The sequence below is a fragment of the Drosophila teissieri genome, chromosome 2R (genome assembly GCF_016746235.2).
Source record: "Drosophila teissieri strain GT53w chromosome 2R, Prin_Dtei_1.1, whole genome shotgun sequence".
NCBI classification, from domain to species: domain Eukaryota; kingdom Metazoa; phylum Arthropoda; class Insecta; order Diptera; family Drosophilidae; genus Drosophila; species Drosophila teissieri.
Window position 1 is genome coordinate 9,423,417 of NC_053030.1, and position 18,908 is coordinate 9,442,324.

An 18,908-nucleotide genomic window follows, 5' to 3' on the forward strand; every position below is an offset into this window, starting at 1 on the left:
GATTTATGAGTGGCCTCTGACCGATCCTCCGATCCACCGATTGCCCACAGAGCGAATTCAAGTGCAATTGCTGCACAACCGCAAAGCCCCGCTGGCTACTGTCTGCAGCGGAAAGTGCCACTGCAACTGGCAATTGGCCTAGCTCGTTAACCCTCCAATGGCCAAGCGGCTGAAAGTGCCACTGCAACTGCCATCCTGTACGCTGATTAATGACCAGCTTTGCATTCCTCTGGGCAGAACGAAAGTCGGCGGTGATATGGATAAGTTTAGGCTTTATTGCGTTTCATATCTTAGCTGGTAGAGAGAATAATTACTTGCTTGTGTTTTCTGTTGTTAGCCTTAGATAAATTATGGTAAATAGCATAAGATCATAATATTTGGATACTGGTCAGTGGTGCGATTCTTAGCTTAGGCTACTTGATGGACCATCGAATGCTCGAGGGTCCCACGCATTTGGCTAGCGTATGTGTTTACTTGTCGGGTTGTCTTTGATTAACTGGAGTTAAAAACCTTTAGCTTATTTACAACTAATCACAGGAGGATTGGAGTTGGAATCTCAGACCTCCTGGTTGTCCTCGGACTCGGCCACCATGGTCAGACTTCGCAGCGATCTGTGAACGAAACAAAACACGAGCAAGCGTTAATCAGCTAGCTCAATATTATTCCAAATATTTCGTAAGAGAGCGGGAGTGATGAGTTCAGATTCATTTGACTGATATGGTTTATCGCCTCCTCAGCCAGCCAGCTAGGCAGCTTTTTAGTCGGAATCTGACAGCTCATCAGCATGGACTGCCTACGCCTGTGCCTGCTTATTTTGTTAGTCTGTTTAGTCTGTTTAGTCGGTGGCCATGCAAGTGAGACTGATTTCAGTTGGAGATTGTGCCTAACTTGGGAGTTAACTTCTGGTTTAGTTACAGGTGAGATGCCCACGTTCCAAGGCCTGTGCCAGTTGCAAGGCGACTGGTGCAGCACCAACTGCCAGATAGCCGGAGGACGGGACGGACTTTGCAACAAGGTGGGCCTCTGCGTCTGCAGACCCTTGTAGTAGTGGTGACGTGACGGTTAGACAAATCGGAATAAAGGCGAACATATTTACAATTGCGAACGGTGGTCGGGGACTCTTTCTGCGGATCTGTTACATTATGATGGCCCTCCACTTGCCTGGAGCGCTCGAAGAGCGAGGGATCCGTGTAGATGGGCTCGCTGGGATCCTCGAACTGGTGGCTACTCTGGTTGGTGCTACGCATGGGATTTATCACTGGCAGCTGGCACATGCGCGCCAAGTTGCTGTAAAGACATAAAACACCCCATAAGTGGACCGGTTGGGCGATTGGCGACTCGCCGTTCCTCACCCCGTGGCAAATGTTTTGTGTAATGAGCCGCCGAACATGGACATGTTGGTGCGAAAAGCGTTTGAGGCCCGATTCGATGCGCTCTGATTGGCTCCGCCCCCAGTTCCTGCCCCTGCTCCACCTGCTCCACCTCCTCCTCCATTCAGGTTGGGCATGTGTCCGATCTCTGTGAAGCGCTCATGGGTGCGTATGGACGAATGGGAGTGTCCGAGCGAGTGGATCGGCGAGTGTCGGTCCACGAGTCGGTTCTTGGAGATGGATTTCCAGTAGCGTCTGCAAAAGGCGCCAATTAGCACTGATCTCTTGCCGGTTAAAGACCTGTATCCTACCTGTATCCCAGGCCCGCTACCAGCGTGATGCTGAATAGCAGGATCATTAGCAGGATGATGGCTGTGATTAGGCCATGGTACTCAGCCGGAGTCATGCACACTGTTTCCACCGGGGCCACTAGCTTGCGGGGATACGACTCCTTCTCAATTTCCTCGCGGGTTTCAAAGACCTTAATCGATTTTATTAGCCTATGCAGAATATCCCCAGCGACCAATCAAACACTTACCTCAATCATTTCCCGCACTTGCTCCGGTTCCTCAGTCTCCTTGGTCTTCTCCCCCGATTGAGTCTCATTCAGAGGAGCCTGACCCAGTGTGGCGCTCACGGTGGTGCTGTTCACTATGGTGACTTCATCCAGTGTGGATGCCTCCAGTTGGCTGCTGCCCTCCAGAGCCAGTGCCTCCGGTTCGGGTATCTCGGTGGTGTTTAGAGATCGCCGCCGGCGACCAAAGGAAGGCTCTTGACGACCCGCTGGCCCAGGACAATAGGCCGGCTGGCATCCTTCGCGACAGGAGCGAACGGTGGCCTCGAAGACCAAGAAATTGGACTCGGGTATCTTGAAGGCATTGAAGCGGGCTTCCAAGGTGTCGCCATCGCGCAGCTTGTCTAGTTCGGGGAAAACAAATGGATCCACGGGGCATCCAAAGCGGTCTATCAGCTGGATACTGCGTCCGGAATAGGGATCCCTGGCCACCACATTGGTGGCGAATATGTCAGTGACGTGGTTGTAGCCATCCTGTGCCTCCAACCGGAAGGTCAGAGGATCACCCACAGCTATGGTGGTAGTGGGTCTGCCCTGGTACAGGATACTCAAGCGCACCTTGGAGCTGAGGGTGTTCTCCGCCGGTAGATATTCAATGGGGATTGGACTACCGGAGCTGAAAAAGAATCATTAGTTATGATCGTTAGATTGAGTGTCGTCATTACCCAGCTCCTATGTAACCAGAGCTAACCACTGCCTCTCCCGGACCACGGAAGATGCAGGTGAGGTTGTACCGCTTATCCCTGCTGGTCTGCACATTGTCCGAGAACTGAACCACCACGATGTTGGTCAAAGTGTCGCCGTACTGGAAGATATAAAAGGAAAATGGAATGAAATATATAGCTTATTCAAATAACTATATATTCTAGAGGTCACTTAGTCACTCACCCGCTGAGTTCCACAGTCGGGATATCCCTGCGGTCCGCTGAGCCTCAGTACGTTGACCGTACCACCATTGCCACGGAAGAAGCAGCGGTCGTAGAATCCATAGGTGTATATACGACCCAAGAAGCCCTCCGGCGTGCGGATCGTGAACTCCATGCCCTCCTCGTTACACGTTTGCGTGACTAGATTAGATCATTCGAACAATATAGTTTATTTTAATAAAACAGATTTACATTTCAATAGGGTAACCACCAACCGTCCATGCACTCGCCATCGCTGCGTCCAATGCTGCGCTCGTAGAAGTCGTAGTTGGAGGCGTCGAAGGTGCCCGGATCGTGGATGTCCAGCTCCCGCGAGTCTCTGTCGCTCAGCTCGCAGTTCGGTGAGTCGCGGTCCCGGTCGCGATCCCTATCTCTGTCCTCGTAGCCGGAGGCAGCCGAGTCTCTGCAAATTGAAATTTACAATGTGAATTTGTAGCGGCTCGTGTACTGATTATCTTGCATCTGCAGTCCTGCTCCATCCCCACCCACCTGTAGTTGAAGCTGCGGCACACAAAGTCCCGCGACTCGATGCACTCCCTCTCGCACTGGATGAGGCTGGGGACGATAAGAGCTCGTCGCACAAAGTGGCGACGCATCTTGTGCCTGGCGGCAATTTGCTTAAAGTTGTCGCTCTCCTCGCAACGGGTGATTGGTGGCCGCGGGGGACCCGAGTTGACACTCACGCCCACACCCACGTGACCTCCTCCACCTCCACCTCCTCCGTACGGAGTGGGTGGATGCGAGAGACCCAAGCCCGGCAGGGGAAGGGGACGATCGTCTAGGCCATTGCCACCATAGGGACGATTAAAGGGACTGTCGTAGCGGCCATAGGGACCTCCACTTGGTGGCCTTCTTCCCGGCGGCCCATCGTACTCCCGATCGTAGGGTCCGTATCTATCGCCATACCGCTCCTCGTAGTCGTAATCGTAGAAGGGAGGTGGTGGCCGCTCTAGACCTAGTGGGGTATACTGGTTAGCATAGATCGCATTTCACCTGTACTTGCCACCAATTGAGTTACGGGTTACAAGTTGGTAGTTGGTTAGTCCCTTCCCGAGGTACTTACCCGGTCGCCTGCCAAGATCATTGGCTCCCGGACGGTTGCCGTATTTGTAGATGTCAATGGGATACCGATCGTTACCTACCGGAAACCGGTTCGGGGTGGAGGCATACTTGCTGGCGCTGCCCGTCGGAGCAATTGGCGCTGGCGGATACCGCTTGGCCGAGTCGGGTTCAGGTCTCCTGGCACTATGCACGATGTCATCGTATCTTCCCGGTGGTCCCCGCGAGTCTGGCAGATAGGGATACCTGGGAGAGTCCATCGACGAGGGGCGGTAGCGTCTGTCCGGGAATATGCTGTCGGGAGCATCTCTGCCTGTGTAGCCGCCCACGGGATCCCGTTCCCGGCTGGGAGGGAATCGAGAAGGGTATCGGCCTTCGTATCTGTTCTCTCCATAGCGACCACCTCCATATCCATAGGGCCGGAAGGGAGCATCGTCGTCGGTGGGATATGGTCGAGTGTGCGGCAGATCACTGGGCAGGCTGTTGTCATTGATTCCGGGATAGGGCAGTGGGCGGTAGGGCAACCTATCACGCTCGCGATCTCTTTCCCGCTCCGGATACCGTCGATCTCCGTATCTGTCCGCATAGCGCTCTGGGGGATAAGGCTCGGGATAGCGATCTCTATCCCTGACTCCTGGATACCTATCTCTATCTGCTGCGCCTGGATAGCGATCTCTGTCGCCAGCTACTGGGTAGCGTTCTCGATCCCTATCGCGGTCTCGGTCCCTATCGCCATTGACACCCGCACCCGCTGGATACCGATCTGACGTGGGGTTAGTGAATTAGTTGTCAGTAGAATTAGCATTAGAATGGTGTGATCGTGTATTGTCGTTCTGGTTGTGGGATTAAGGGTTAAGAACCTTAACAATCGGTAAACTTACCATAATCATCAGGGAAACGATCGTAGGGTCTGTTGTAGCCAATGCCATCTCCTCCAGTGGGATACCGGGATCCGTAGCGATCTGGGGGATAGCGGTCTCTATCGCGATCTCCGCCATACGGATTTCGATCTGATTTAGAAGTATATTAGCAGTGTATTTAGAGATCATAAAGTGCACTGCCTACCATATTCATTGCCCGCCATGTCCGGATAACGATCGTATGGCCTGCCATAGTCGACGCCCTCGCCCGCTGGCAATCTGGAGCCACCAGAACCCGTTCCGCCATGCGAGCCTCCTCCGCCAGTTGACCCACCCGACCCGTAGCGATCGTCGTGCTTATTAGGCTGTCTCCAGTTGCTGCCCGACTGATCCCCGGGTCGCTTGCCATCGCTGCTGCCACCGTGCCCACCACTATCGCCATCGGCGCCTCCGCCCACCACATTCACTGCAAGAAGAGAACCAGCAGCTATGTCAGGGATTACTGGCCCGCTATTAGCACCTCCTCTAACCACTTACACATTAGATTCTCGTAGTAATCATAATCAGCATCGTATATAATGCGCATGCCGTCCTTTTGATTGTACCGACTCAGGCGACAAGTACGAAAGCGATCGCTGTACACCGCAGACCTGTAATTTGCGATAGGATAGAGTGGTTGGGTTAGTGAGCCAGTAGGAGAACCGCAAACACTGTAGAGCCATGCGTCGAAGAGGGGACTACACTTACAACCTATCTTTACTAGTGCATATTCATATCATAATCTAACGTATATGAAAGTATATGCTATAAAGCTACACTATTGTTACTTACGATAGTAACAAATTATTTATAAGGTATGCTTCGAGCAATGGCATAGTATTTGTTGAACTAAGAAGACCTTTCGGGTAAGGGTATTAAAACAAGAATGGCAACGGCAACTTCCGAGGCTGAATACGCACCTGCACTGGAAGCTCGTCTGGCGAAGACACTCGTCCAGGCACTCGCTCAGCGAACGGCCCGTGATCTCGGAGTGAAACTCGCCGCCCAGCCTGGAGTTGCGGTACCGCTGGAATGCTGTATCTGGCCGCCGGCCGCTGGAGAAGAGGTGCGAGGTGACTGAGTTATCTGGATAATCGTTGGCTCGTTCTGCAACGGGAATACAACATAACGTAGACGTAGACGTAGAGGTGGAAGTGGAGTGGTGGAAGTGGCAGTGGAGATGGTTTTGGGGAAATGGAAGTGGAGGCAACCGTTGTGATGGGATGCACCACTGTAATCTTGTTGTCGCTGTTGACTTTTCTCGACTCACACGAGATCGCCTTTACGGTAGCCACTTACGATTATCGAGGCACACCAGATCGTAGAAATGGTGTGTGGGACTGGAGCTGATGCTAATGTCATCCTTCTGCGATATGGAGTCCTCCTCCGAGAGGATGCACTGTTTGCTCTGGTCGTCAAACTCCACGGATCGGCAGAAGTATCTGCGGGCAAGCGGTGTGCGCAATTAGCTTAAATGACGCTGAAATAGAGATATTATGCATATGCCTTACTTCTCCGCCCGCAGGCACATGGTCTGGCACTCCTCCAGCGTCATGTTATTGAATATGTCCACCTCGAAGGGGCCACCCAGGCGCTTGTTCTCCTCCTTGACAAAAACGGCCAGGCCGTCGCATCGCCGCTCGGCTAATCAATGGTTCAAAGAGTGAGTCCAAGTGAGTGGGGAACCATAATCTAGACTCACCATTTAGGCAGGTGTTCTCCAGGTAATCGGAGTTGGGATCGTCTTCCATCAGCTCGGGATGGGTGCGTCGGGTGAATCTGCTCAGCGTGCAGGAGCGCATGGTGGAGTCAAAGTTGGCCGATCGACAGACGAAGGAGAACTCATTCAGGCACTTGTCCTCACAGTCCGAGCGATTGGCAGCCGTAATCTCCTTAATATCACTGATGGGCAGCTTCAGTTTCTTGCGGGGATGCCTCTCAAAGACGTATCTTCTGCTGGGGCACTCCCTCTCCGGGCGACTGGCTACGGATTCAGGGATATCATAAAAGTATGATTCAATATCATATCATCAGCATGCACTTACAAGTCAGGCAGATCTCGTTAAAGTGCACACTATTGGGAACCAGCATCAGGCTTCCGATGCCCTCGGGTCCCGCCTGCTCGGATGTCAGGTAGCACAGGGACTCCTCGTACTCGGAGTTGCCTCCGAAGGAGGTGATCCGACTGCCTGGCTGGAAGTCGAAGCTGGTGCACGTGCGCACCAGGTTGTTGGAGCCGGACCGGTCGCGCAGGCATAGGTCCTGGCACTTTTCCAGCACTCGGAACGGTGGCGCCGTGTCCCGCACCACATCATCGTCGTAGCCCTGGAGCTGCTGGTTGGGCAATCTTTCATAGAGCACTCGGCCTAGGCCGTTCTTGCAGGTGGTTTGACCTGCACAGGAGAATCGATTATATCACTAGGCTATAGCAGCTAAAGATATGTTGGATTAAGTTCAGATCACAGTTGTATTATTATATCTACGGTAGGTGCGGGAAGTGCAAAGCTGTCTTTGCAAACTATTTAAGTAAGGTTTGGTGCATATATAAGGTACTAAATTTATTCATTTATATCTGATAAGGGTATGTACATAGCTTTTACTCACCATTAATTTTACTAAGACTTAGACTAACCACTAGGGTGGTCAGCAGCAGGTGTAATCCCCTTCCTGGTCCCATGCTGTATGATCCACAATGGTTCGATTTGGAGTACTTGGAAAGGGGTGTTCTAGCTTGATCGCGGCATTTTCACCGCAACCTGGCTTTTGGATTTGGGTATCGAAACTGTTGCGTGTTTGGCGTTTAGCTGGAAACAGAATTCGTGGTTAGTCGCGCTGGTTTATCCGACATGATCTAATTAGTTCATTGGCCAGCAAAATGACATGAAGTATGCGACCTCAATAGGGAGAATTTCCCCGCGGCGAGCAGAGTGGCGGGTGGAAAATGGGAAAATCACATGAATAGTTAAATATATTTCTGCCTTTCTGCCGCCATAATGTGCACAATGCGTAACGTGAATTTGGATCATTAAACGAAAATCTAGCCGCGCTACGTGTCGCCCCACTCATATCGATCCGCAACTCCGGATGTCGCTTCCGGCTTTTTGTCCACTCAACTCTTTATGCTCTCCGCACAACCCCAACGCCACAAAAGCGAAGTGGGTTCTCGGAAAGCGTTAGCTATTGACCTCAAGTGGTGGCTGTACTTGGAAAGTGTCGCTTTGAACTCCGAAAGCTTTTCCAGAATTGTGAAATTGACTATGAAAGGTTACCACTTTGTTGGAGAGAGCCATTCAGGATCATTGAAGTTCTTGGGCCTACTTTTAGTGATCCTGTTTATCTTAAATGTTTGTCTATAGTTAATGAGATTGGTGGAGTTAAATACAAACGAAGGTATAGGAAACGATCGCAACTAACTGTAGAGGATCAAGAGGTATTAAGGCTATTCTACGCTTTTTCTTTATAGCCTTTTTCCTTCTAAAGTAATGTTCCTTTATACAAAAAATGTTCCAAATGTTAGATATATTGAGTTTATCATTAGATTATCCGTTGATTTACTCTATTTGTAAGCCTACACTAAAGAGTGCATGTTTTTCCATTTCTTTGTACCAAATGTCCTGGGAGATTTATATCCTATACAGGATTAAGTATATTCCTTAACAAACATTCATCACTTGTAAGTCGGAACTCATGTTTGAAGGTCACTGGTTGGGCACTTAGTAAATTTGAATACCGTTTACTGCTGCAAGGATATCCGGTTAATGGTATTGGAAACTGAAACGATTAAGGGCACAAGTGGTTTATTGGGGACCGAACCCGACCGATCGTTAGAATATGGCGCGACAAACTGAATTCGAGAACCCAACTCTGCGGCTGGTCTGCAGTCGGATCGGTGGTTGGACCATTACGATTACCATTACCATTACCATCGCGATTGCCAATGCGATTACCACTTGCGGGGGCAGCGGCCCCGACTCCATGGCAACAATGGTCGAAATGGGGGAATTAATTAGATGTGGAGACAGCAACAAAGAGCCATGGACACAATGTTCTAAATGCTCGTACGTGGATTGCCATTCAAATGTTAATCAGTGCGGCGAGCAGACCGAAGTTGACAAAAGCCCATCTCCCATCGGCCGGCCAACTAACCACCCACTCCACCCTCCCAATCGGGGAGTCGCCGCTACACCGAGAATAATAGTTGAAGTTCAAGTATAATGTAAGATCACATAATCCTTTTATGATGAGTACTTGATACGGGTCAGTATTCAGAAGGAAACCTTGACGGCAGATGGATATAAGAATATTCAGATATGATGAAAAATCAATAGAATAAATATTTAGAAATGCATTTTGTTGGCAGATTATTTAGATTTTTCCCAGTGCATGCAAGCACGCACCGGCTGAATTGGGTGTGTTGTTGAAGTTCTGAGAGTGGTGGAGCTTTTCGTTCTGGCCGAATGTGCACATGGCACATAATGACATTTCGGCCGGTCAACGTTTCATGGACACGGGCGACTTTCCCACTTGTGAAGGGCATGGAGCAGCATCTGCTCCAGCTCCAACTCCAAATACTAAATACCAAATACTAAACGATCACCGCTCCCCTTTGTCTGGCGTTGGGTCAGATCATGACAATGCGTGTCACGTCTGAATAAGTTCGAGGCTGGCTCCAGAGGCACTGCATCATGGGATGGGGCTCAGGTCGGGCTAGGGCTCCTCCTCTGCACTTTGCAGGTGGGTTGCACCTGTCGCCGCTGGGTGTGCGTGGGTCGACCCCATTGTTGAAGCCGAGTGTCAATGGGCGCGGCGACAACCCAAACGAGCCATGCAAATGCAAATGCAAACGCCCAGAAAAAGTCCAACTTTTATTTTCACAAGCCATATACACTACACACTACATCGATTCTTGCATCAGGGCCAGCAAACGATAGCAGTTCTTCAGAACCTGAAATGGGATTGATATATATCTTTTCCTTTTTGCAATATATCTTTGTATCCTTACAAGCATATAGGTTCCCAGGGTGAAGGGCAGAAAGGGTTCGGCCACATACATCAGTGGTTTCTGGGCTCGTAGTATCACAAAGGATATATCCTTCTGGATGGCAGGCGATTTGGTGTGCCAATCGTTTATGTCAAAAGCAGCCTGAGCCACCTCCACTGACTGTTGATGAAAAGAAAACAGGGAACACAAAGTTCGATAAGGGTTTAATATCTAAGTGGAGCTAAGAAGCTCCTTTTTTTGTTTATTAATTGATGTAAATAAAGTGCCTTTTTTAATGTGTATAATTGAAATGTTTAAGTATTGACCTACCTGGGTATAGACCAAAGTTCCAGTGACGCACCACAGCGACAACTGAATGAATGCCACCAGCATGAGGAGCACAAACTTGGCGGCCATTTTGGGATCCACAGCAGCTGCAGCCATGGTCTCGAAAGTGGATATGGAAATCATCGAGAAACTGGCCATCAGCTGAGCATTGAAGGCGCCATTGAAAGCTCTATTGGCTTTCTCCACCAACCTGCCAAAAAGCCAATAAGCCATTTCGGCCTATACTTGCATATTCGTAAGTGGCGACGTAAAACTCACATGATGATGTGCTGGTGGAAGCGAACCACCCGACAAAACTCCGCGTGGAACCTTTCATCACTGACCTTCAGTTCCCCCAGTCTCCTCATCTCGATGCATAGCAACTTGAGGTTGAGCGCCGTCTGGAGAAACGCGGTGATGCCCACCATGTCCACCATTAGGATGCTCATCAGGTTGTGCTGCGAGGTCAGACTCTGCCAGATGTAGAGGAACCAGAACGAGTAGGGATGCAGATCCAGGCGATGCCACTGAAACGGATAGATGCAGTGGAAGGGTAGCTTCCCATCGCCGAACAGAGGTTGCAGGAAAATAGCGGCGCTGAAGAAGTTGACCAGACAAAAGCAGTTGATATATAGGCCCGATTCGATCACGTAGCACAGTCTCTGCCAGCCCAACACCTCCTCGTCGGTATTGTGGGGCCTCAGCTCCCGGTTGTAGTAGTCGAAGTGCCAAATGAGTTCGTCGATCTCGTCGCAACGGAAATGCATGTACGTGATTTTGGTGAAAACCAGGGCCATCTATCAGGCAGGAGTAACCATTAGTGCGCTTACTTGCGAGTGGGTGAATCAGGAGATCTCACCCCCGTAATCCAAACCAAGTCGTCGCCCATTTCGATCACGTTCTTCGACTCGGGCAGGGCCACGAACATGGCCCAGAAAGTGGCCATCACATTGCCCATGATGAACAAGTTGATCCATCGGTACAGCGACAAACTGGCCAACTTCTTGTTGGGATACTGGCACAGCAAACTGCGGGCAGTGCAAAAAGTGGATTAAATACAAGATAGATGGAACCGAGTGATGGACGATGCAAGACTCACCTCAAGAAGGCGCGAACATAGTGAAAAGCCAGGCGTGGGATGAGACCGGGACTTTCCTGCCTCAGCACCGATCGGAACTCGTCCAGGAAGCCCCGTAGAAGGCGCAGATTTGATTGATAACCCGAGTCGTTCATTGCGCAAAGTATGAACTGGGCCTCGGGCGGGCGGCCAGTTCCTTTTATATGTGCAAGGAGTCCTCCAGGGTCTAATTACCATGTTTATAAGCAATTGTTGTGCAAAAAACGCCCACCAGGTAGACTTCCTTAAATGATTTGATTGCATTGAGAACATGTGCTGCAAATCGCACTGCTCCGATCGATTTCAGCTACTCATCGGATGATACAGTTTGATGGACCCTTCGGTCACTCGCCACATCGTTCAATGAACCCAACTTTGGCTTTGGCTTTGGCTTCGCGTGACGCGGGTGCTCCATTAGATCATCAGCATCATTAAGAACAATGTATAATAATATAATATATTGCATAAATGGCGAATTCTGTTTATTCACAGTTTTTGAAGCGTATAGCAAAACATGATCATCGCAAAGTGCTCCTCCTCACTCCACCCAACGAAGCAAATAGTTGCGCCGAGTTAGGTTCAATCAACCTGGCCCATAAACTTCCTGTAGCATATCACTTCCATGGGTGGACCCCATCTGCATATCTAAACAGTGTACAATGAGTTATGTCTTAATCAGGATCCCCGGAGGCCCCGCAGAGACACCGGTATATGGCCGGAGGGAAATCCAGTTCGATATTCAAATTTCGCCAGCACACTTTTCGTCATAATCCCGTGGCCTGGTAGGCGGTTCGATACTGGTTCTGGTGTCTATGAAGGCCAACTGGACATGGACATCCGCTTCCATGCTAACATGCTAATGCCACCGTCTGATGGCTGGACTTGGGCATTTAGCAAGGCCATTGGAATCAATCTGGGATTAGACCAGACTCCTGAGTCCAGGCAGTTCGAGTCAATAGCCCCACAGTTGTTGGCCTGTTGGCGCGCGTCGCCCGTAATGCTTGTAATAAAGTGTGTTTTATTATAACCCACGGACTAACCATATAATGGTACCATAATGGGCCGGCCATTAAAACAAATTGATATCAATTTTGCAACAATATGTGCACAAGTTGCGTCGATGACTCCGCGCCTCGTCATTGAACTCCATCGCATCCCAACCCATTCCATTCCAAGCCATGCCATCCTAACCAAACTCATCCCATCCCATCCCATCCCATCCCATGCCATACGAGGCCAGCCAGAAGCGATTGCAGCCACATGCACCACCTCATCCACAGTTGAATAGTTGAATGGTGGATGGGGTTAGTGGATGGTGAGTAGTGGATAGTGGTGCTGTAGCACTAACAGTATAGACCAGTTCCGAGTTGGCAAAGCGCCGTTTGATGCTCTAATTTATACAGCATACTGATGAGTTGACCGCTGTTCTGGAATTGTTCTCCTACGGGTTTGGGCTTGGGTTCGGTTCGTTTCGTTTCGTTTCGGATTGCTTTGGATCGCTTTGGATTGCTTTGGATTGCCTGGCACTGGTCACGAAAAAGCTGCAGATCAGAGCACACCTGACCAGACACGGCAACAAGCAAACACACACACGCGGCATCAGTAACTCACCCAGAAATGGAAATATTCGTAGCGGTTAGCGTTTAATTGAAATGCATTTGGCTTGTTGGCTGTCAATCAGCCGTTGCGATGGATGGATAGGATGAATAGGCTGGATAGGCCCCGGAACTCGGCCTCCCGGAGCCCGAAGGGTAATGGAGCTATTGGATCTTGGCCAGGACGCACACGCAACCCCACGGCGCCGTCATACGCCACTTTGCCAAGCCATCAAAACCGCAGAGCCACATCCATAACCAGCCACACGCAATGGGGATTCTTGGTAATGGCGATGCGCCTCCTGCTTGGGTTTTAATTATTCAATCTGCGCAACGAAAGCTATAACAATTATCAGTGTGTTTGCCGAAATCACCTCCGATTGACACCTGATTTTCTCTCCCAATCGCCAAATGCAATAAAACGCATATCCTCCGGCAGTGCTAGACTTTTTAATTACACTTCTTAACTTGGGTGGACACTTATTTCAGCCATAAAACTCTAGAAGCAATCAAAAGTGACGTAGCGTAAACGGTGGCCATATAGATTGTGGTGCGACACCTGATTTTAAGTACCAGTTAAGAGCTGCAGGGGAATAAAGAACGCCGTTCTGTATTAATAAATAATTAAAGTGCGTGATGTGTATTTAATTAAAACACTGATCGTGCTACTTTTAGAAGATAGTTGACAAAGTGGATCTTCCACATTCATACTGCAGAGTATCAGCAACTTAAATATTTCGGAAGTAGAGTACAGACACTAGGCCCAGCTGAACTCTTTAACCCAAATGTACCATATCCAAAAAGCCAGAGATGGTCGACCTTTACAGAGCTCCAATAATTACCAACCCTGGAGCTGGACGGACGATGTGCGATGGACACTCGCATCCTCCATTAACCGTTATGGACTCTGGACTCGAAGTGGACCAAGTTCAATGAGCGCATTTTCATGTTTATTGCAGAAGCAATTGGTAATAAGTGCGCGACCGCAGACGTGGAAAAAAGAACACATTTCTCAATCGTTATTTATGAATACAATTGCAAGTTTGCTTGGCTCAGCCGGAGGCACCACACACTCCACTCCGCCACCAGCGTATCAATAACAAGGTAAGATGAGGCGGAATGCCGGGAATCAAAGGCCGGAGGGGGAGCACCTATCACTGCAAAAAACTATATGTAAGTAAATACTAACTAATGACTAATAACACAGTTCTAAGCAAATACCACTAGCATTTGAACACTAAGTCTAAACTAACGCAACAGTTTTGGTTGTACCTATATGATAGTCTGTGGTAATCAAACGAGAGTTTATATAAGTAATTTCTCCCTGTGTACGCATCCCAGACGTGAACTGGTTTCCCAGTTTTCCACCAGCAGCAGATCAGACGACTCACCGCAGCCGGCGGCAACCAGCGACGTGTGCCCAAAGTTTGCATAAGTTGGACCCCGACATGGCATGGACATGGACGAGGACTTGGATGTGGATGTGGATCCGGACTGGAGCTGAGACCAAGACCTGGACCTGGACCTGGACCTGGATCGGGCTTCTTTTTACAGTTAAAGATTTATGGATCATGCATGGGCAAATGGCGAACAGATACGCGGGCAATTGTGTGTAGGTAACGCAACGCTAAATCGACCACAAATTTATTCCAGCCCCAAAGATAAGAGCCCAGAGGAGCAGGAGCTCCACTGATCCAGAGATCCACAGATTCGGAGCTCCGACTCCGATTGACACAGAATTACAAATTCGAACAGTGAGCGTCATAAAATGCAGATAGACACAGTCATAAAAGTATAAACAAACGGTCGATGGTCCATTCCCGAGAACTGTATTTGGCCGATAATGTGGCGTAGTGGCTGCCAGAAGGCGGGACGCTGGGTATCATTAGATGGAGATCTACGAAACTAAAACTTTCTAAATGACGGGCGGCAACTTCAGCGGCAAAAAACCAAAACTGTAAATGCAGCCAAAGCAAATAGTTGCTGCGGCGTCGCCAACTAAAGTATAATTATTGGCCAGACGAGATGGGAATGAAGACGAAGACTGTAGACTGAAGACTGCATAGTGCATACTGAAGACTGAAGACTGAAGACTGCTGCAGCTTTGGAGTCGCCAACTGGGAAACTGCACGTACGCAGCACCGGCAAAAGGAGATGCCAATATTTCTATAAATTTCTATATATATATGTATATGTTTTCGTTTTTGTCGTTTTGTGTGCCACTGCTTAACTGTTTTTAATTGAAACCCGTTTGCGGTAATTGTCTTTTTGGCTTGTTGCCCCGACCGCCTTACTATATATGTTATAACTCGCTTATGTCAAACAGATTGGCTGTGTAATTTGAGGCAGCCCCATAACTCCACCTGCCGTGGAACTTTTCGAAAGTTTTCACTTGTTCACTTGTTCTGCTGCACGGATCTCCGGATCTTCGGATCTATGGTTTTTTCGATCTGTAGATCGTGGATCCGCCGATCTTAAGATCCCATGGAGCGCAGCTGCACTCGAGCGCAGCTAAAGCGAGTAAATTGTCATAAATTGAGTTGAACCAATGACAAATGACGTCTTTTTTCTTGGGCCGCAGCTTTTATCAAACTGGAGCGTGAATCTGCGAACGGTACTGGGGATTCCTGTCATTTCTACCGCCGGCCACACGGCGTATGCGCGATGCAGAACCCGTCCCAGTCTTTGTTAATTAGTCTGCAGTTAGAGATCTTCGCCTTCACACATCACAACACGCAGCTCCATCCAGCAGTCGTTCGGCTCTTCGGCTGTTTGGTTGTTTGGTTGTTTGGTTGTTTGGTTGTACAATTTGTCAAAACACAAACGGACCGAACTTATACTTTCAAGATATAAGAGCGTGGAGCAGAAAAGAAAACTCGTTTAAGAGCGCACCGCCTCTCTCCGGAACTTTTCTCCAGTCTTCAGTTTTCAGTCCGCGGATTCGGCTTTGGTTTCTTTGAGCTGCGATTGCTGTGGCAGTCGCTCCACCGACGGCGACCTTGATAGACGTCTTAGCGGTTCGAAAGACACCGAGGAAAATCCCTCAAGCCCTCTGAGTAGCCCCCATTCGCGAAGAAAAGCCGCCGTCGACTTCGCTTTCTTTGCGGCCAGGCAGAGGAAAACAAAGAAACCGAAGCGAATTTTCTAAAAACAATAGCAATTGCAATAAGAGTAACAGTTAGCGCGACTCTGGTTGTTTATGTGTTATTTAGTGTGTGGCACGAGATGAAGATGTTTCAAAAATGCTGAAAAACGTGCAGAAAATGCTGCCGAAGAAATGTGTGAAAATGCCAGCAGATGCAAAGTGAAGTTAACCAAGTTAACCAAGTTGAAACCGAAAAAGAAACCGCTTAAGTTTATGTGCGAAAAGCAATCCTGGTCGTACCTTGTCGGGAAAATCAACGGCCAAAGGTGTTAATCTATTCACCTGAACTGAACTGAAACCGGGCTCTGCAGTGTGAGTACATGACGAAAAAATAAAATTGGAATATCGCGACCAGATCTAGATTTTGTTGGCTGGGAAGAGGGCCGAAAAGGGCTTGCTGCGCCCTTGGCTCGGGCTAATCAGACCATTGCCAATTGAGTTTAGGTCACTGGGCATGGGCACTCTCCCAAATTGAAAACCTTTTTTCATTTGGGAGAAAGTAATTTGGGCTGGAGCCAAACCAAGAGCCAAACCAAAACACCGGCCATTGCACCGCCGTAATTCGGTCTTCGGTCTTCGGTCTTAACAACCGGCCGAAACCGTTGGTCAGGCGGCCAAGTTGGCCCTAAGCTGGCGGGCCGGGCCTAAGTACATATTAAAGCACATTAAGGCGGCGAGCAAATGATGCGCTCCTCTGGCCACACAATGGCCTGGGCCGGGGAGCCGCTAACACAAAATAATAAAAGTAATAAAAATAACAGCGGAATAAATTTGAAATTTGTTATTGTGCTGGAGTAGCTGCGATGATGCTCCAGAGTTTCCAGCTACTCTGCCTCCGCAGTTAGCGTGTTCTAAGTGTTAAAAGTACGCCGAGTGTGACGTCGACTGCACTCGGAAGTGTAGAAGTGTAGTAGTGTAGCGGCAGCCCCGGCCAGACAATGGGCCCATCATCTGGTGCCCGGAGATGCAGTCAGCTCCAGCTCCAGCTCCAGCTCCATGGTCGGTGCATGTTCATGTGAATCGCAATGGCCAGGTTAGAATGCGTTGTGGTAATTTCCACACCCTTGCAGAGCACGTAGCTTTTGAGGGGTATGACCAACTTGGGCCCAGCTCGAGTATAGTGCTCTAACTTGAAAAATAATACCCATTTTTAGACTCCAAAAGCGATCAAATGACTTGGATAATTTTCACAAATTGAAAGTTATTTGTATCCCGCATTAGAAAGCAAGCCATTGAAAGTTTAACTGTTTCAATGGGCTAATAATGAACACTTTTAAAATGCTATTTTTAACATAACTGCGGTTTGGCCAGCAAGAGCGAACATTAAGTTGACCATTTGCCAACCATTAGCTGGCTGTAACTAGTTTTTATTTATTTTATTTTAATTGATTACATTACATTTTTTAGGGCTTAGTGAAAAAATTAATTTTTATGAAAACTAACTTCTCAGAAAATACATTTTATCTGCATCTATTTGGCAAATTTCAGGACCAACCCAACCTAATCCAATGGTCACTTGTGGGTTTGCTGCACTTTCCACTCCGCTGGCCAAGCCCAGAATTTTAGGGGTATGTTCCGGGTCGATCAGGTTGGGCCACTTGTTTATTATGGATAAATTTATGCACAGACTTAGAACAATGCGCACACGCTCTTTCGTGTTGCCCAATAATTAATGATCGCGTACATGGCGGCGGATGATGGCCTGCAATGGGCTGAAATGAGATGGAATATATGGAATAGATGGAATATGGCTAATTTATGCAGTTGGGTTCAATTACCTGTTAATTGAGTTTAGTCGAGTGCGCAAGAGTCAAGACCCTGCACTGGTGCCCCATGGAGAATTCATCCAGAGACTGCATACATACATATGGCAAGAGACCACAAATAACAGATCTCAGAAGTCAGAACCAGCAAAAGTTTTCATCTTTTTGTGTTTTTCCCAGCATCATCAAAATCGCATCAGTTTCAGCTGGTATTGCTCTGTGACTCTTGCTGATGTTGCAGTTGGAAAAACGAAAAAGCAGGTCATTACTGCCATTAAATTCGTTTCGAAAATGCAGACAAGCCGAAAAGCGAGACTAGATAACCCAAAATCAAACCAAATCCGAACAACTATGGCCAAGTCGTAAACATATCGAAGAGAAAGAGAAATAATGGAAATGTTATTGTTGTTTGTTTTTAAATGCCATAACTGTACAGCAGGTCGAGTGATAGATGGAGATGGAGACATAGCTGGAGCTGACTAAGCTTGTAGATGGATGGCGATTATGATGCTAGCGCTGGTGACTGGTCAATCAAAAGACTTAGGCAACGAACTTTAGTGTTCTACTGCGTTTTGTAAAGAAATTTTACTTTCAAATTAGGCCGCAACTGTTGCTTTTTATCGCTTTCTTCTCTCATTCATTCGCGCGCACATTATGACTCTGACTCCAGATAATATGCCTTTACCTCTACGCACCCGTCTCTTTTGTTCTTCTTTTGAAGAGCCAAAAAAGCAAAGCACAGAATATATAAAAAAATAAAAAAAAACCAGCACAGACTTCTGAGATCAGTAGAACTCGTAGATATGAACAGTTAGGAGTCCCCAATAAGTTTTCTGTGGTGCTCTGTGTGGTGCGCGCTGTGTGTGTGAAATATTTATGTAAATTGGCCTGGCCGAAAGCAGCTGCTAAAGTGCAACTGATTAGCGGTATAAACGGGGTGTTCTGAGCCAAGTGCAGCAGCGGGGCTTTCGGTAACGGTAAACGCTACACAGTTTTCCCACTGCGACGCACTTGATCCAGTGCAGCATTATGCCAGCTCCTCGCCGTGTCCCAGCCAATAAGTATACACTTGCCGCCAGAACGAGTTTTAATTGCAACATTTGTTTAAATGTTGTCCGTTAGCCACCGGCAAACTAGCACCAACTGGACGTA

The 18,908-nt window shown here is 48.5% G+C and overlaps 3 protein-coding genes across 3 annotated transcripts; 1 reads left to right on the plus strand and 2 right to left on the minus strand.

Annotated features, from left to right (window-relative positions):
* Positions 1-284: 284 nt before the first annotated feature.
* LOC122613476 lies at positions 285-7,505 on the minus strand. Its single transcript, XM_043787676.1, has 19 exons — positions 7,433-7,505; positions 6,874-7,221; positions 6,531-6,812; positions 6,340-6,472; positions 6,128-6,270; positions 5,749-5,935; positions 5,327-5,439; positions 4,995-5,255; positions 4,811-4,939; positions 3,934-4,692; positions 3,360-3,825; positions 3,086-3,273; positions 2,833-3,011; positions 2,610-2,749; positions 1,909-2,560; positions 1,682-1,851; positions 1,353-1,625; positions 1,162-1,287; positions 285-611 (listed from the first exon to the last, which is right to left on the minus strand). Exons 1-19 carry the CDS (start codon positions 7,503-7,505, stop codon positions 557-559), a joined length of 4,677 nt encoding a protein of 1,558 aa, XP_043643611.1. The 3' UTR covers positions 285-556.
* Positions 785-1,099, plus strand: LOC122613478. Its single transcript, XM_043787677.1, has 2 exons — positions 785-854; positions 912-1,099. The coding sequence occupies exons 1-2, from the start codon at positions 785-787 to the stop codon at positions 1,043-1,045; spliced, it is 204 nt and encodes a 67-aa protein (XP_043643612.1). The 3' UTR covers positions 1,046-1,099.
* Positions 7,506-9,722: 2,217 nt separating the features above from the next.
* Positions 9,723-11,369, minus strand: LOC122614592 (odorant receptor 47b). Its single transcript, XM_043789196.1, has 6 exons — positions 11,236-11,369; positions 10,996-11,164; positions 10,416-10,933; positions 10,140-10,347; positions 9,831-9,989; positions 9,723-9,773 (listed from the first exon to the last, which is right to left on the minus strand). The coding sequence occupies exons 1-6, from the start codon at positions 11,367-11,369 to the stop codon at positions 9,723-9,725; spliced, it is 1,239 nt and encodes a 412-aa protein (XP_043645131.1).
* Between the last annotated feature and the right edge of the window lie 7,539 nt (positions 11,370-18,908).